The sequence below is a fragment of the Fusarium oxysporum genome, chromosome III (assembly GCF_013085055.1).
Source record: "Fusarium oxysporum Fo47 chromosome III, complete sequence".
Classification (NCBI taxonomy): Eukaryota; Fungi; Ascomycota; class Sordariomycetes; order Hypocreales; family Nectriaceae; genus Fusarium; species Fusarium oxysporum.
The window spans coordinates 291,309-307,819 of record NC_072842.1 but is presented as its reverse complement, the minus strand read 5'-3'; the positions used below and the strand labels follow the sequence as shown (position 1 = coordinate 307,819).

Sequence of the window (16,511 nt, the reverse complement as noted above, 5' to 3'; positions counted from 1 at the left end):
TGGGAATTAACAAATCGGATTTCTAAGCAACTACAACCAGGCTATGATTACCCTCTTCCTTGCCTAAGGAACTAAAGCCTTGCCGCTTGTCCTCAAGGTAGGTTTCTTTACTATTACATTATCGGCCCGAGAATATTACATCACATGGTTGTGCAGTGGGTCTCTCGTTCCCGGTGGATGTATCCGGCAGTATCCACATGCAAAGGGAATATGAGATCAGCTTACTTTTTTACCTTAAGAAAGAAAAGCTTAGAGAGATTTATATAATAGTTATTACTATTACAAAGAACTTCCTATTAAGGTGTAAATTTAACCGTATTGAATTATAGCCTAATTAGGTTAATTAATTCTATAAATTAGCAGTATTATCTTATTTTTATAAGTTATAAGCCAATAAATATAATAGCCTTAAGGTTTAATAATTACAATTATTAATAAAGTTAAGGTAATTTAAAAAAGAATTATAATATTCTAAGTATTTAGGAAATATATTAATAATATTTTCTTATTTTCTTTTAATTTTATATACTCTTAAAGATAGCCATAAAATAAAGAATTATAATATTTTAATCCACATCCTTATTTACATTGACTGGCAAATAGTTGTCTTGAAATCTTCAGGTTCCCTTCCCAAAAGCTCCTTTAGAATTGGAGAGACCCAGGATGCTTCGCCCTGCCTAAAAGCCTCAAAGGCCGTTGCCCATGGCTTAGAATAGTCCGCACCATGATAGGTAAAATTGAGAGAAACGTCAGGTTGTGTAGCGAATTCATCGACAGAAACCTGCTTGATTTGAAGAGGGACCTCCGCGACTTCGCCAAGAATTGCCACCGTCTCTGCCAAGGTCAACGTTTTCTCTCCAGACAAGAGAATAGTCTTGTTTTGCCACTGGAACTTTTCTTTCTCAGTTACATACCGCGAGATGAGCTCCGCTGTGCCCTCGCCGAGCTCCTCTCTCTTCACCCATGAAATGCCAGGCCCCGATCCATCGTGAGGAATCTTGACCTCCCTTCGAGGCCGCGCCGGGTCAAAGAAGGCAGTGTACAGAGGGTACGATTCGGAGTATAGACCCTCACGGACAATGGTATAGGCAAAGCCAGCGTTGTTTTGTCGACATGTCTCTAAATACTTCTCAGTATCGAGATGTGCCTGCATGACGTGTGCCACACTTTCCTTGCTGTCTGGTGTTCCAGCAAAGCCTAAAGATCCGTAGAAGATATACTTGACCCCACTGCGTATGGCTGCATCAATCGCCGCTTTGTGGCGCTTTTCATTCTTTGGGTTAGCGTATGGAACAGTAAACCTGAGAATCCTTGATTGTTCGGCTGCTTACCTGAGATCTGTATTCATGCTCAACGGAGGCATACGAGATCAAAAAAAGTGTGTCGATACCATGAAATGCATGCTGTAGCGCGGAATCATCGTCGTAATCCGCTTGACGAATTTCGGCTCCTTGGGCTTTGACAGAAGCAAGGTTCTCAGGGTGGCGGCTGATGAGGATGAGATCGGTGGGAGGAAGCCGTGTTAACATGTGCTTGACAGTACCACCTCCAATACCACCAGAGGCGGGAAAGATCCCAACACTGTGAAAATGAGACATATTGAATAATAATTGATTGGTCTAAAGTTTGGTTTTTGTACAGTCACAGTCTGCATTGCCAAAGAACATAACCAGGTATTTATTCTTTAGTTAATGGCTGAATTAAATTACTAAGCCATTCAATCTTCTCTAGATTATTCATTAAGATCCTCTTCCTCAATCCGCTTACAAATGTCGATTCTCTGACATCATGACAAATCCCACAGCCAACACTACATGTAGTGCCGAACCAATGCTACTACACTCACATCAAAGTCATTCGTGCCCTGTATCTCTTTAAGTAGCACAAAGCATCCGTAAGGTGTTTTAGTACCATAGTATGTTTATTCCGCTTATTAGATTCCTCGACCCCCGTCTACTTCCAAACAGACACCAGTGAGAAAAGATGCTTCATCGCTTACTAGAAAGCAAGCCGCATCGGCAACGTCATGAGGTTGACACAAACGACCAAGCGGAATCGAACTCATCATTTTTCCCCACGCTTCCAGACTATCATCATGCCCTAAGAAGAGAGGTTTCCTGCCCATAGTTAGCATTAGAGATTCTTATTTTAACTCGGACCACTCGTGGAATAAATACATATTCGTTTCTCCAACAGATGGCATGATTGCGTTGAATCTGATCTTAGCTGATGCATATTCAGCGGCCAGACCTTTGGTAGCCTAGCTAACGAGTTAGCACGCTGTCTTTAAACAGATATGCGACAGGAAATACCGAATTGACAGCACCCTTGCTTGCTGCATACCATACCAGGTTCGGCCTTGGCCGCACTCCACTCATACTTGATACGTTGACGAAAGCTCCTGACTTTCCATTTTTGATCAAGTATGGCACTACCACTTTGGTACTCCAGAGAAGTTGCTTGACGTTGACTCTCATAACACGATCGTATTCGTGCTCATCCATGTCGATGGAGGGCTGTGCCACGTGCAATACCCCGGCGTTATTAACCACAATGTCAAGGCTGCCGAAGTTGACCAGGGCAGTATCCAAGGCAACAACCCAGTCTTCGCTCTGCGAAACATCTCCTCTGATCGCCACAGCGCTTCCCGAGGGTGCTTTTGCAGCAGCTTGAGACGCCAGGCTCTTGTCAATATCCATCACGACCACTTTACACCCTTCTGATACGAACTTGGCGACAATGCCAGCACCAAATCCCGACCCTCCGCCTGTTACAATAGCGACTTTTCCGCTAAGTCTAGTCATTTCAGGTTGTTGATAGCATATGTTAATAATCATGTTTCATTCATATCGGTGATGTTCCGTCGTAGCTTTTATACATGTTATCTTGACCAGGGTTGTCTGCCGCCTTGCTTAGACCCAGCAAACAATAGATAGAGTTTATTACACCCAGGAGAACGAATCTCATAGGGCCAGTAGGCACGCTAAGCTATTTACGATTGTTCCGCATTGATCCGGTATAGGAAAGTCCCACTTCTCTTCTTGAGTCTTTTCCGTCTTAGCCTCGCTTGACTGCTTGACAATAGGGTCTAGCAGATGGATCGTGGTGGGGCAGGACCGGAAAGTATCATGCATTAGAACGATCCAATCGGATCACGGTGGGTCATCGGGGCTTCAAGTAGACAAGTGGAGCAACCATCCGGTGGATATAGATGTGGAAAGGCTAGAAGACGTCTCAGTGGCGTTTTCGGATGCATCCGGCGGCATTCGTGTTTCGGCCGTGACATTCGCCAAATGACGTTTACAATGACGAGAGATCGGATCGCATTTGAACGACTCCTATGTATTCAAGTACAGAGTATGCAAGGATGGTGTTAAGCATATCGAGAACAGGTATAACATAACACCTTCCGTAGGCGGTTTGAAGGATATAACTTGTTTCAATCACCTTCGAGTTATTCTCATGCACACATGGTTGACCTTGTTTTCCCTCTCATACAATTAAAAGATATTGCACTATCAGTCATCAAAGAATCGAACAAACCGAAAGAAGCATCATGACATCCTCCACGCCCTCCCGACCAGCCCCTGAAAAGGTTGCTTACCAAGGTGCTCCACTGCCAAACGTTGCAGATGACCTCGTGGTGCATAACACCTTGCAGCTCGACTTCGAAGAGAAACTGTGGGTTCCTCAGACGAAAGATGTTTGGTTTCGCCCCTTGCTTTTCAATGTCAGCCAAGGCTACTTCGTCAATCTTTTGCGAGTTCGGAAAAGCGGTATCTTGTCACGTCATAGGCATGCTGGCCCTGTGCACGCTACCGTATTGAAGGGCCGATGGCACTACCTCGAGCATGATTGGTGGGCCGAGGAGGGCAGCTATGCTTTCGAGCCTCCTGGAGATATTCATACCTTGGAAGTACCTGAGGGAGTTGAAGAGATGATTACTCTTTTTCATGTAACCGGAGCATACATCTATGTTGATCAGGCTGGAAACCCCGAGGCAATTGAAGATGTTTTTAGCAAGCTTGAGCTTGCTAAAGTACATTATAAGGCGGTCGGGCTAGGCGAGGATTTTGTTGATCAATTTATACGTTAGGAGTGAGATTGCGCGTTGGGTGTGAACAATCGACCTAATGTCTTTGTTTCTCTGTAGTCTGTTTCTTTAAACTAGTTTTAACAGACTAATTGATATAAAAAGATTATGGCATTTCTGTTGCTGCGGACTTCAATGTCAACATCTGACTATCTGCTATTGTCCTATCCTTAGTACACGCTTTACAACTATTTAGGGTTACTTAGTGAGTACTTGTAGCACTGCATGGAAATAACGTCGAGGCCAATTGTTTACAGCTTTAACAGATATACTTTCTGGAAATATTTATAATATAGGCTAAGAATGACCCTCTTAGTAGAATAAGATAGAGATATTTTCTGGTAAGTTATAACATTTTATTATCAGAGAAGGGTTATTTTTTAACGATTTTATAATTCTACTTAGAAGATGATTTCTACTTCCCCAACATCCCACCATCAACAATAATTGGAACGCCTGTTACAAAGTCGCTTGCTGGGCTTGCAAGGAAAATTAAGGCGCCACGTAGATCCTTTGGTTCACCCCACCGCATAGCTGGTGTCCTGCTCATAATAAAGTCATTATAAGATTTGTCTTTTACCAACGGTTCAGTAAGAGGCGTTTTGAAATAACTTTTTAACACGTAAAACTTCTGTGTTAGTCATCATGTTCTTAAAAACACATGTACGTATTAGGTGAATAACATACCCAGGACAGATGCAGTTCACTTGTATTCCCCTTGGGGCAAGTTCATTGCTGAAAGCTTTTGTCATTTGCAGCACACCTCCTTTAGAAGATGCGTATGCCGACACATTGAACATCCCTATGAACGATGTCATAGATCCAATGTTCACTATTTTTCCTGGTCTTCCAAGCTCAAATAACTTCTTGGCGAACTCTTGGCAGGTCACAAAGCTTGCCTTAAGGTTTATCGCGAAGACCTTTGGTGTGGTTAGTGACGACCTATGGATTCCCGTGCGAACTCAATATGGCTCCACTCACCTTGTCTATGTCATCGTCTGTGAGGTCTTCCATAGCCCCTCGCTGATTGACGCCTGCAGCGTTGAGGAGAATGGCAGGCTGCACACCAGCAGCCCAAATATCAATGAAGCAGGCCCGTAGTGAACTGGAGTCAGCAATGTCGCATTCAAAGGACTTGAAACTCCGACCAAGTCCAGTTATCATTTTTTGCAGGCGGGGTCCAGCTGGGTCCCTAGGAAGTTGAATGGACACAATATCTGCTCCCGCTTCGGCCAACGCGACACATAGCTCAATTCCAATGCCACCTGTTACTCCAGTGCATATCGCTGTTCGTCCATGGATCGTAAAGAGCTTGCTTACTGGCATGTGAACTGGCGCTCGAGGCTGCAGGGTAGCAGTCTTCGCGTTATCATTTGACTGTGCCTTGGGATATGCCTCTTGTGGTCTTTGAGTAGTTGTGCTCTGAGTTGTGAGCGTCATGTTTCTTGGTAAGGATATCTCATTTGAAACGTTTGCCAGCATATTGTGACTGGCTTCTGTTTGAAGCATGTTTCTTAAAGGTCCAATATACGTTTGCGGGGAGGTTTGTAATAGTTACGAGGATGGGCTTCCCAAGGTCGGCCTTCCATTCTAGAGGCATTCTTATCAATCTTCGAGTTTCCAGGCAGTTTCTGTCGTTCATCTGGATTTAAGCGTTGGAGTCTATGCATCAAGCTTCCACCGGAAGCTGCCGACCCGGTGGAAGTGGACAAAATTGCGGTCTAGGCCCTCGGCAATTTTTCGCTCGAGGCTTACACAACTCTGGTGGCGTTATAGACCTGGTCAAGAACGGCCACAAAAATTTCTACCCGCACCTGTTCTCGTCACATGATGAAGAAAGGTGCGGGGTGTCGTACTGAGGCAATCTGGGGAACCCCGTGGGGTGGTTATCTCAACTTAGCTGCCATTTTTTATTCTCAATTCAAGAAGCATACATCAATGACGTACCGTCCCCAACAAGGTTCTATGACAGGCTGTTTGATGCCCAACCCTCCTTGACTGCCCCTTCTACTCTTCTTTCTTCAGTTTGTCACCACTATAAATTGGTTTCTTTCTTATCCGAATTCAAATGGAGTACCCCTCGGTTCCAGACTTCGACTCTCTCCCCCCTGTCAAGGGCATACGCAAGGGCTGCGCATGGGGGGTTTTCGACAAGGACGGCAAGAAAGATTACTTAGGATGCCTTAACTTTCTGACTCCATCTGTGGTCCAGGAAGCTTACAGGGAAGCCTACGACGGCTTCTCTGTTTCTCTCAACTGGCCCATGGGCGCCCTATTCAAGCCAGGCTTCCACAGAAAAGGCCTGAAGCACAAGGTTTTGTCAAAAGACTGCCCTGGCGGCCATCATGGCTTTGACGATGAGGTTGAATTCAATACTCAGTGTTCGTCTCAGTGGGATTCCTTGGTTCATTATCAACACCAGAAAACCCAAACCAGCTATAATGGATTTAAGCCCACTGTGAAGAGTCTCGAGCAGCCATCTGCAAATAAAGAAGAGTCATGCCAGCTTCCTACCCTCGATCACTGGCACGGCCGCGGCGGCCTTGTTGGTCGGGGTGTCTTGCTCGATTACCGTGCATACTCGCAAGCCATGGGCGTTGGCTTCAGCTGTTTTGATGATAAACGCATCACTGTTGAAGAATTAGAGAAAACGGCGAAACACCAGGGAACGGTTCTGAAGCATGGGGATATTCTCATCATACGAACAGGTTTTACCGAGGATATTTCTTCAATTAACACCCCTGAGGCACAGGTGGAAGCCCTTGCGACACACAGGGCTGTTGGGGTGGACGGCAACGAACAAACGGCAAGGTGGTTTTGGAACAAGCGCTTCTCAGCGGTTGCTAGCGATGCAATTGCATTTGAGGCTCTTCCACCTCTAAGAGAGGACGGGAGCGAGGGAGAAATCCATGAACTAGGTATGTGATATTGATTCATCCTTACAGTCTGTGTAATGTTCTTCAAGACAAACATTTTTGACACATGATTCTAGTTCTTCATCAGTATTTTCTGTCTCTCTTTGGGCTACATATCGGTGAGCTCTGGGATTTGAGGGAGTTATCTGCAAAATGCAAGGAGCTGGGCCGATATTCGTTTTTGCTCACAAGCGTGCCTCTCAACGTTCCGGGAAGCGTAGGGAGCCCACCGAATGCGTTGGCCCTCTTTTAGAAAGCCATTGGTTACAGTTCACTACGCGATATCCCAATAATAAGTGAAGTCTATCTTATGTCGTATAGAATGTCAAAGAAATCCAACTCCCTTAGCAAACTTGGCGAAGTCTGCTCCTAAACCAAGCCCATATGTTTAAAAGTCTATCGTTTATGTTCAAATCCGCTTTAGTAGCAAATGATATAATATTCTAGCCATGGCGGCAGACCTCACCAACTCCACCCGCTGCCTTCTTTAACATCCTTACTTTACAGAGTCCAGTGTCCTATAATTGCTCTTCATAACAGGGACCCCTTCCCAGGCGGATAGGATACGATAGAGAAAAGAACGATAAAATATCCGAACTCGATCTTAATGCTCTACATTGCCTTACGTGCTGATAAAGATTTAAGAGAGTAATCATCAAATTATGTCTTAAGTTAGATGAAAAGTCCCTGCATTTAGCGGCTAAAGATGTATTATGTTATGACCAACTCAAACAGCATTCTAGTCAATTCAATAAAGCCCCCGCAACTCTCATATCATATTTTGAATAGCTTTGCCCTTATAATATGGCATGCAGTTGCCCTTGAAAAGAATGAGAGAAAATAAATCCTTCAGTTGCTCATCGCCCAGGCTAAACGACCTCGCTCAGGCTCAATTAGGGATGGCCCTGTTGCCACCACATTTGTGGTCACGCAGACTCACAGTGTTCAGAGACCACCTCTTGATTTTCGATTGGCTTTGCCTCTGGACCGCCTTCACCATAATCCGAAGCCGATACCTCGGTAGCTACCTCATCTCCAAAGAGCTTTGCTACCTCCTCTAGAGAGAGCCCCTTGGTCTCCGGAAAGTATAAGTAAAGCACGACAACCATGAGTGCCGACGTCACTGTGAACACAATGTAGTACCTCCACGAGATAGCCGCTAAAGCCGATGTGGCCGCTTGTGTAAAGCATAAGCTGGCGAGGAATAGGCCGCTCAATGATAGACTGAGTCCTCGGGCCCGATGGTGGGTCGGAAAAATCTCAGAGGCGTAGATGTAAGTTGTCGCGTCAATGCATGATGAAAAGAAAGCGATATGCCCATATAGAAATGCAATCGCGGCAATGGACAGGCCATAGCTTTGCCGTTTCTCGAGCAGGGCCAAACAGATAATTTCGCCAATTAGGACGCAAACAATGCCGCTGAATCCAATGACTTATCATTCGATAGTCAGATTTAGTCTTAGCTTCGTAGGAAACACTTACTCATAAACCTGACTCTTCCTAGCCTATCCACAAACATGGCCGTGATGGCATTTCCGGCAATGGAAACGGTAACCCAACCGGCCGTGAAGGCGATGGCGATGCGTCCTTCATAACCAACATTAGAATAAAGGACAGTGCCATAATCTGCCAATAATCAATGTTAGAGATCTCACATGATTCCAAGTTGAACGAGATTTTTGCATACTGTTGATTACCAAGGTCCCTGTGCATTGAGCCCCGAACATGGTTAGAAACCCAGCAGCTACCCGCTTGAGCATACTTCTTTCGGTCAGAAGATCCAGGTATGAGTCTTTTCCAACTGCCTTTTCGAGGTTGAGTTGCTGCTGCATATCATGAAATTCCTTTCTTGCAAACTCAAATTCCGAGTCATGCACGTTAGCGTGGAGGCGCTTGAGTACAACAAGGGCTTCATCAGGGTAATCATTCTGAAGAACTGGCCATCAATTAGCTTTTAACAAAACAGAAACAGACTAGATTCAGTCGGCTGCACATACGCCATCTGGGGGACTCTGGCAGTAGAAAAGTTCCGATCAATAGTAAGGCTGGCGTAACGGCCTGTAAGGCCAGTGGGATGCGCCACTGAAGGTTTCCGTTCAATGGATAACAAGCATACCCTACCCAGCCGGCAATCGAATATCCCGTGCCAATCAATACACCTAAGGAATTTTGTAAGTAGAGAATGGTTTAAAAACGAGACAAACTTCTCACCATGCAAACCAACAAGAAAACCTCGTGAGTGAGGGGGGGAAATCTCGGACTGATACAGAGGAACAGCGCCAACGATTAATCCAACACCTATCCCAGTAAAGAAACGCATGATCAAGAACATGGTTATATTTTGACTTGCAGCTTGAAGCGCACCTCCAATGCAAATGATCGCTGATGAAATGATAATGGCAACTCTTCGGGAGAAATGATCAGCGCAGTAACCGATAAGTAATGCACCAAAGAGACCACCGGTCTGGAATAGTCCATTGGTAGCTCCTAGTAAAGCATTCGCGTTCGGATCATGAGCCGGGTCTAGATGAAAGTAGGATATAAAATGAGACTGTCCGAGCGTAGATGCGATGATCGACGCGGAGTATCCATATGAGAAAGAACCGAGAGTCACAAACACGATAATCTGTTTTGAGGTTAGAAAAAATGTTGAAAATGTCTCAAACGTGACTTCTTGATGTCTTCCTTTATTTCTTCCTTTGTTTGCCCCCTCCCCAGTGCGTAGTCCATGGTCGACTGCTCTTCGCACCCACTCCGACATGTAACGGGCATCAAAGCTAAGTTCTATCATTAACATACCAGGACATTCAATGCTGACTTTGATTCAGCTATTCTCGCCATTATCGCAAACTTTACTGGAGGTTGACAGAGTTTGTTAGAAGAAGCATATAGCGCCAAGAGATGATAAAAGTCAACTTGTCGTTATCGTGATTTGGTCTGAGAAAGAAATTTTATGACTTATGTACATTATTTATTGGCCTTGCTGCAGACTAATGCTTTAGGGGTAGCACACCTGCAAAGTGAGATCTAGGGATCTCCATAACTCCCATGGCCAAACAAAGAGGAACCCCATGGGGAACATCGGGCTGGGCTATCAAACTACCCCGCAGCCAGCCAGTCCCACCGGATCCATCCGGTCGGCTAGTGCCTCAAAATTTGTGGCTGGGAACATGGTTTACTCAGCGCCCAGCTATAATTTATCGAAGGTCGAGACTCAAATAGGGGCGGCAAGGACATTCATCACGGTGGTGATATCCGATATAGTAACACTGCATCTGGGTGTTTCTGTTTTCCAGGCAGCTGAGTGCTAGTAAGCCTCTATCCTTCCGATTACCCGAGGCCAGGTAACCTGGCTAGAGCTTACTTGGTCATTGCTAGTTTAAAATTAGGACGCAATGCCACTGCGGTCAACTTGCATATGAGGAGGCAGAACGGATGGGCGACGGAGAGTTAGGCAAGGGGCCTGGGTGAGCCCTGACCAACTACCCGCATTATAAGTTCCTTGGTGAATATAAGTTATAGGAAACCTTAATATTTAATACACTACTATTATTTTCAAGCCGTAATTAGCTATTAAAATAGGTATTTCTAACTATTATAATTAATTATCTAATTATAAAATATATATTATACATTTTAATGATATAATTAATATAAGTAGTAAATCTAAGCTTATTATATTTAACTTAGGGTAATAAATAGTTTAAGATATTAGTACTTATATAAGTTAATATTTATATTAAAGTTATAAATATTTAAATAATAATTATTTTACTTATTAATATTGAAGTTAGTATATAATAATAAAGGCCTCTATTTATATTAATAATATATTAATATTTAGTTAATCTATTAAATTTATTATATAATTCATTTTATATCTTCTTTAACCCTCTTTATATTATTAATAGTAATATTATTTCTTTTTTAAATTTATAACTAGCCATAAAGGTATATTTAAATATCTCTAAACTTTAATCTAATTTAAATATTTCTTATCTCTTAATAGGCAAAGCTATATTAAATTAAACAAAAGGTATAAACCTTAGATAAAACCTAGTTTTATAGTTAAACTATTAGTACTACTTCTAAGAATTAAAATAACTTTAATTTATTTTAATAACAAAAAATAAATCCTCTATTATTCTTTCAATATTATCTTGGATTATAAAAATATACTTACTAATTAGGGCCTAAAGGAGTAACTTGTTTTTTAATATAAAAATACGATGTCTAATTTATTCTCCAATTACCCGCCCCTTTACCTAGTTAGCCTACTTCCTGTGCCTAATGCATGGGCACCTATGGTAGAAAGGAAAGCACGGGGGGTCGGCCTCTAGACCCTACCCAAGTAGCACTAATCCACGGAGCACTTATTTAGAGAACTGCATAACCCATAGCCAAATAAACAGGAATCTCATAGGGACACTAAGCCTTCGCACCAATCCCGCTACCCCGCAGCCAGTCCCACCGGATGCATCCGGCCTTCTAACGTCTTGAGTCTTGTGGCTTGTGGCTTGATGGTTTAAGCAAAGGCTAGAGCCCACTTGGTAATACCAAATCAGGGCTCAAGGGCATTGCAATCCACTTTGTATCTAAAGATATGGAATGAATGTGGGGTGGTGAAATAGGCGCCTCGACATGATCAATCCACTAGAGTGAATATCTTATCCGGCCCGTGGCACAAGTTCTACTATGGCTGACTTAAATCTCGTTCGAGAGTAAAATTGTTGGAGGTTATGGCAAAATTTACCCTTGATAAAACCTCAGTTTTCTCTTAATGTTCTCAGAGTCTCCAGTCTAATCATCTGGTTATTTCTGCAAATAGATTAAGTTTTATAGTCTAGCATATGCTGACAACTGATGTACTCGATCGGTTCTCAAAGATTGCAGCCACCTGCCAGTCACTGAAGATACTCCATCACAATCTGCTGATATAGGGTCTTAGAACGTTAAGCCCAGCACCATTAGACCCCATTTGTAGCACCTGCACTGCTCGGTATGCCGGTAATTATATGGGTAGACCAAGCTGTTAGAACTATTGATATTATGATGTCACGGATTAGTCATCGACATATAGCTTGCATGAGTTCGAAAACCATAATGACTGGTTAAGATTAGAGGAAAAGCCGTTATTTACTGCCGTTCTATTTTGGAGTTCTTTCCTGGGAATTCAAGGTGTCACAATCGAACCCTGGGAGGGCAAAGGGGCTGCGACTATAGATTTTGCGGACCATACTTCAATCTGAACGATTAACAAAACCCCTTAGGGTCCTTACGTAAATGGCCCGCAAAGTTCTGCAAGTTCTTATCTCTTTGTTCGTCTTTACTTACTCGCATCGTTCTGTCTATGATAGAGAGAGCACATCCAGAGGTCTCGCATTGTTACGACATCCCAAGTGTCGTACCAATGCCAATAAGCTTATCGGAACATTTGAGTACAGGGTGAGAATCAATTTGTAATTCTTGAATAAACAGGGTATTGTTTTTATTCCTTCTTATGTAGTGGTAAGTTTGTTGCTGTTCAATTCTCTTGCAAGGAAATCTCGAGAGTAGTAATTCAGAATGAGAATTTCATGTTACATCAAAATGTTGAGTTCTCACCGCTATCCATATTGACAGGTTGCAAAGGCCCATCGTCCCAAAGCCAGGCTTGGCCAACCCCTTGGAAGCCATTACCAGGAGGTGAAAAGCGAAATGGCCTTGTTAAATTGTCCACTGGCTCCGCAGATTCGGTCAACAGAGAAGGGTTGACTGGATAGTCAGTCCAACCGGGACGAGTAACCTGCGGGTATGCGGTTTGGGAGAAGACTTTTCAGCAAGTAAGTTTATTAGACACAATTGGCCGGACCACCGGATCATTGAATACGTCACTTCACGTACCTTGTCGGACAGAAGATATGCCTTCACTGTAGTCAAAGCTTGCTGTGGGGAGGATATCATTCCAAGTTTCTTGCATAAACTCATCCGCTGTATCAAGGTCATATCTCCGGACCATGGAACTGTCACCAGTTGGCTCACAAGGGGTCGGATCTGTTTGGACAGTCGACTGTGGGTTATCGCTTGCGTTTTGTGTTGGGACTGGGGGAGACTGGCACGGCATTGGCTGGCTCGGATCTTGAAAGTTTGATTTCCCAGGTTGAAGAGTATCGAATTGTCCTGTCGTTTCCGCAAAGATTGAATTCATCTCTTTTTCTAGGATGAGACGAACTAATTGCTTTAGAACCTGCTGACTTTGGGCTGACAGAAGTGTCTCATTTCCGATTGAGGCCATTGTAGAGACAATCCGCCCGATGGCCCGTTTCGCCTGTTGAGCTTCTGACGAGAGCGGTGCTGAGAGAGCCGCAATGCTGAGGACCATGCCTGCCGTGAACATTTGTATCCCGACATAGGATGCCGCATGAGTATGCCTCGCCTCTTGAACAATTGAAACGTTCAGGCAAGCTGTCCGAATGGCGGACTTATAACATTGAGCTTTACTCATGGATAATATTGTACCGTCAATCGCACTTAGGTCTGGCTCGTTTGCCGTGCTGCCCCTGGCTCGTGTTATTATACTGTGGATAGACTGGAGAGAGTCGGACCCAATGGGAAGTTGCAATAATGGACGATGAAGTAGGATCTGTATGTTATCGTATGCCAGCTGTAAAGTCATGGCTTGCAGTCGAAACATTCTCACAATATTGTTTTTCGGCGGTTCCTGGTCTTGTTGCATCACCAGATTCGAATCGCTGCCGCTCGAGTGTTTCAGTTCGGGTGGGAGGCTCTGGAACCAAGACTCGAGATCACGGCTTATTGACTGGATGGTCTGTGAGACTGATGTCAGTGGCGTGGAAGAGTTTCCGAAGTAAATGTCGCGCATAACACGGGCCGCTATCGTGTAGAGACGAAACTTATAACGCTGGTATGAGAAGATAGTGACAGGAAAACTCGACCCAGAAACGTTCTCGGTGGAGTTGAAGGCTGGATGACGGGTAGCTGTATCCTCGAGATTTCGGACCATGGCTACATTCGACTCTTCGTCCCGAACAGAGCGTGGACGGCCAAAGATGATAGAATAAAAGCTGCTAATATTTAGCCAGCTTGGCCCCTAGATGTAGGTTTGGGTGGCAGTAGCGACGCCTCTTACCAGTCAACAACATACAATGCCCACCAAACTCGTCGTTTAATCTCACGGGTTAGGGCCGTAGGCTCCTTCCAAGTAGCCTCTTGGTGAAGATACATGGCGTGAGCACATTTAACTCCCATGCCATGGATGGCAAAGGCCAGGTTCGGCCGATCATGGTAGAGATAAAATGTGCTCAGAAGAACACAGATCTGTACGCCTTCAACACCTCCAACCTCTATGATATCTAGTAAGTGCACCCGTGTCTTGTCTAATAGCTTCCTTTGCAGAGCATCCAAGTCCGTGTCTGCTACCTCACGAGGGAGGTTCGACGCCGGGTCTATATATCTGGCTCCGATAGCAAGAAGCAACATCAAGCAAACGAGGAACGAAGTATCACTCAACGAGGCTTGACCTGCCACCATGAGGGCATCGTATCGTTGTCGGAATGAAGGCTCATGGAACAAAACCATGAACCAGTGTACTGATTCGAAGTAGACGTTGATCAAATGGTCTGAAACGGGCTTAGAGGGCAAATCTAATCCAAGTATCTGATTGATCGGAACGACGTCTGAAGATAGAGCTTGATTATTGCCTGAACCCCCCGGTAATGCTGAAGTATCGGTATTCAGTGAGGTATCAGGGCTCAGTTGCTGTAGGATCTGGCCATCTTCCATGTCAGTTCTTCAACATTATCAACTTGGGTCATTGCAGGTTTCGATGAAAGCCATACTTGTTGTGTCAACTTTACAGCTGACGTGTCTCGAGGACTATTCCGAGGAATCCTAGTATCCTCATTTAGATGGCCGGTTGCCTGGAAGGAAGTTGGTTGCCATTGTGTTCCCATTGACCAGGCGTTGGGCGTGATGGGATTATTGAATTCTCGTCCTGGCCTTGGGGTAGTCGTTGCTGGTGGTCCACCACTTTCAACAATAGAGCTCCTATCTTGCTCTCTGTACCTATCCATACTGTGTGTTAGGATAAGAATATGGAAAGTGATGCTTTATGCTTGGACGTACCAGGAAGCATCTCGGGAGTCTGTGACGCACTCGACACCCGAGCGAGTGCAAAGGGCACAGGGTCGTTCGGTGTCACACTTGAATAGCAAGCAAGTCAACATGATAGGTCTTCATATAGGCATAACACTCAGCAACAGGTGATGATGGATCCTCGAAATGGCAAGCACAGGGTGCCCATCGCAAACACTACCGCCGTATAATACATGCAGCATACCTTCAGTTTTTGCCGCCGACATCTGTTACAGGCCATGCGAACTCTTTTCCTCGGGCGCTGTTCATTGGCCTGGTTCGACACCGACTCGGATACAATAGGCACCATTGCTGAGTTATCACTGGAAGTCGATGGCGTTAAGTGATAACTACGAAGTTGTTGTCAAGTTGTGTTGGCCACAAATAGAAAGATCTAAGAAGAGTCTGCCGAAGACAGAGAGATTGAGTTCTTTGTTCCATCAGAGGCGTCCGCACTGAGTTTTAAAGTTCTTAGGAGGAATTGGCACCGACCTAAGGAACAACAGTTTTTCCATCCAGATTGCTTCCTCAACAGTCACGTGCCACAATTCTGGAATCACCTACCTAGACCGTATATCTGATATTATTATAAATAACCTAAAACTATAGTTTCTAATTAATAATAAAATAAATAATAAGTAAATTAAGTAAATATATAAATTAAATACAATATTTTATAGTATTTTAAGGCTAAAATAAAGTATTTAAAAATATAAAGAAGGAATTTTTAAAAAGTTGTACTACTTTTGTTTTATATATACTATATTATTATTCTTAATTCTACAAGTTAGCATAAAAGGTATATTTAAATAAATTTAAAATCTAATATTATTAAAATATATATTAATACTTAGCTAATAAAGCTTTATTAAGTTAATATTATTATAATTAGTTACCTTAATTATAGCCTAAACCTAGCTATATATATCAGTTAGAGAGCCTTATTTACTTTTTAACTAGCCCTAATATTCTTTTTATAACTTATAGTTATAGTCTTAAACCATGAGGGCGCGACTAGATAGGGACGGCGTATTGCGATACTTAGGATGGGAGAGGGGCAATCGCGGGGTTTAGAGAAATTGGAGGCAAACGTGTTAGGTTTTATATAGGTTTACTTGCCTAAAGTAACAGATTTAATGGATCAGCTAAACATCGGTGCACTATTAATATAAACAGGGGAATAAGTCATTATAGTATACAGAGCGAAGATGGCATAAATTAAACTAGCGTCGAAGGTTTTCATAATTGTAACGAAGCCAACTTGACCCTTAACAACTTCCAGGAGGGCTGGTATCCTCTCTATTTAAGAGAAGACAAAGAACCCTGGCACACTGGCCTAATCTGTAAATGGTCGGTTCTCTTCGGAATAT

At 43.6% G+C, this 16,511-nt stretch overlaps 7 protein-coding genes across 7 annotated transcripts; 2 read left to right on the top strand and 5 right to left on the bottom strand.

Annotated features, from left to right (window-relative positions):
• Positions 1-583: 583 nt before the first annotated feature.
• Positions 584-1,598, bottom strand: FOBCDRAFT_129977 (NmrA family protein; the record flags this gene model as incomplete). Its single annotated transcript, XM_059607862.1, has 2 exons — positions 584-1,264; positions 1,332-1,598. The coding sequence occupies 2 exons, from the start codon at positions 1,596-1,598 to the stop codon at positions 584-586; spliced, it is 948 nt and encodes a 315-aa protein (XP_059466888.1).
• A 335-nt stretch (positions 1,599-1,933) lies between these two features.
• FOBCDRAFT_198007 (uncharacterized protein) lies at positions 1,934-2,804 on the bottom strand (the record flags this gene model as incomplete). Its single annotated transcript, XM_059608898.1, has 2 exons — positions 1,934-2,117; positions 2,344-2,804. The coding sequence occupies 2 exons, from the start codon at positions 2,802-2,804 to the stop codon at positions 1,934-1,936; spliced, it is 645 nt and encodes a 214-aa protein (XP_059466887.1).
• A 752-nt stretch (positions 2,805-3,556) lies between these two features.
• Positions 3,557-4,242, top strand: FOBCDRAFT_130218 (RmlC-like cupin domain-containing protein; the record flags this gene model as incomplete). Its single annotated transcript, XM_054703651.2, has 2 exons — positions 3,557-4,091; positions 4,199-4,242. 2 exons carry the CDS (start codon positions 3,557-3,559, stop codon positions 4,240-4,242), a joined length of 579 nt encoding a protein of 192 aa, XP_054559626.2.
• A 266-nt stretch (positions 4,243-4,508) lies between these two features.
• FOBCDRAFT_237591 (uncharacterized protein) lies at positions 4,509-5,602 on the bottom strand (the record flags this gene model as incomplete). The annotated part of the gene is made up of 3 exons (XM_059610161.1): positions 4,509-4,635; positions 4,781-5,013; positions 5,075-5,602. The coding sequence occupies 3 exons, from the start codon at positions 5,600-5,602 to the stop codon at positions 4,509-4,511; spliced, it is 888 nt and encodes a 295-aa protein (XP_059464351.1).
• Positions 5,603-6,161: 559 nt separating this feature from the next.
• On the top strand, positions 6,162-7,261 carry FOBCDRAFT_178068 (uncharacterized protein; the record flags this gene model as incomplete). The annotated part of the gene is made up of 2 exons (XM_054703649.1): positions 6,162-7,011; positions 7,086-7,261. 2 exons carry the CDS (start codon positions 6,162-6,164, stop codon positions 7,259-7,261), a joined length of 1,026 nt encoding a protein of 341 aa, XP_054559624.1.
• A 673-nt stretch (positions 7,262-7,934) lies between these two features.
• On the bottom strand, positions 7,935-9,849 carry FOBCDRAFT_130444 (and other transporter-domain-containing protein; the record flags this gene model as incomplete). Its single annotated transcript, XM_059607868.1, has 6 exons — positions 7,935-8,440; positions 8,491-8,634; positions 8,696-8,944; positions 9,006-9,167; positions 9,373-9,634; positions 9,808-9,849. The coding sequence occupies 6 exons, from the start codon at positions 9,847-9,849 to the stop codon at positions 7,935-7,937; spliced, it is 1,365 nt and encodes a 454-aa protein (XP_059464350.1).
• Positions 9,850-12,485: 2,636 nt separating this feature from the next.
• FOBCDRAFT_216617 (fungal-specific transcription factor domain-containing protein) lies at positions 12,486-15,561 on the bottom strand. Its single transcript, XM_059609458.1, has 6 exons — positions 15,347-15,561; positions 15,133-15,209; positions 14,847-15,072; positions 14,138-14,775; positions 12,892-14,072; positions 12,486-12,819 (listed from the first exon to the last, which is right to left on the bottom strand). Exons 1-6 carry the CDS (start codon positions 15,449-15,451, stop codon positions 12,593-12,595), a joined length of 2,454 nt encoding a protein of 817 aa, XP_059464349.1. The 5' UTR covers positions 15,452-15,561; the 3' UTR covers positions 12,486-12,592.
• Positions 15,562-16,511: the final 950 nt, after the last annotated feature.

Bases quoted from the DNA above. Each gene is read 5' to 3' on its own strand.
- FOBCDRAFT_216617 (XM_059609458.1), bottom strand. From the start codon at position 15,451: ATGGTGCCTATTGTATCCGAGTCGGTGTCGAACCAGGCCAATGAACAG. The intron at 15,210-15,346 runs GTATGCTGCATG...TTGCTATTCAAG, and splicing joins GTCGGCGGCAAAAACTGAAG to TGTGACACCGAACGACCCTG. The intron at 14,073-14,137 runs GTAAGAGGCGTC...AAATATTAGCAG, and splicing joins GCATTGTATGTTGTTGACTG to CTTTTATTCTATCATCTTTG.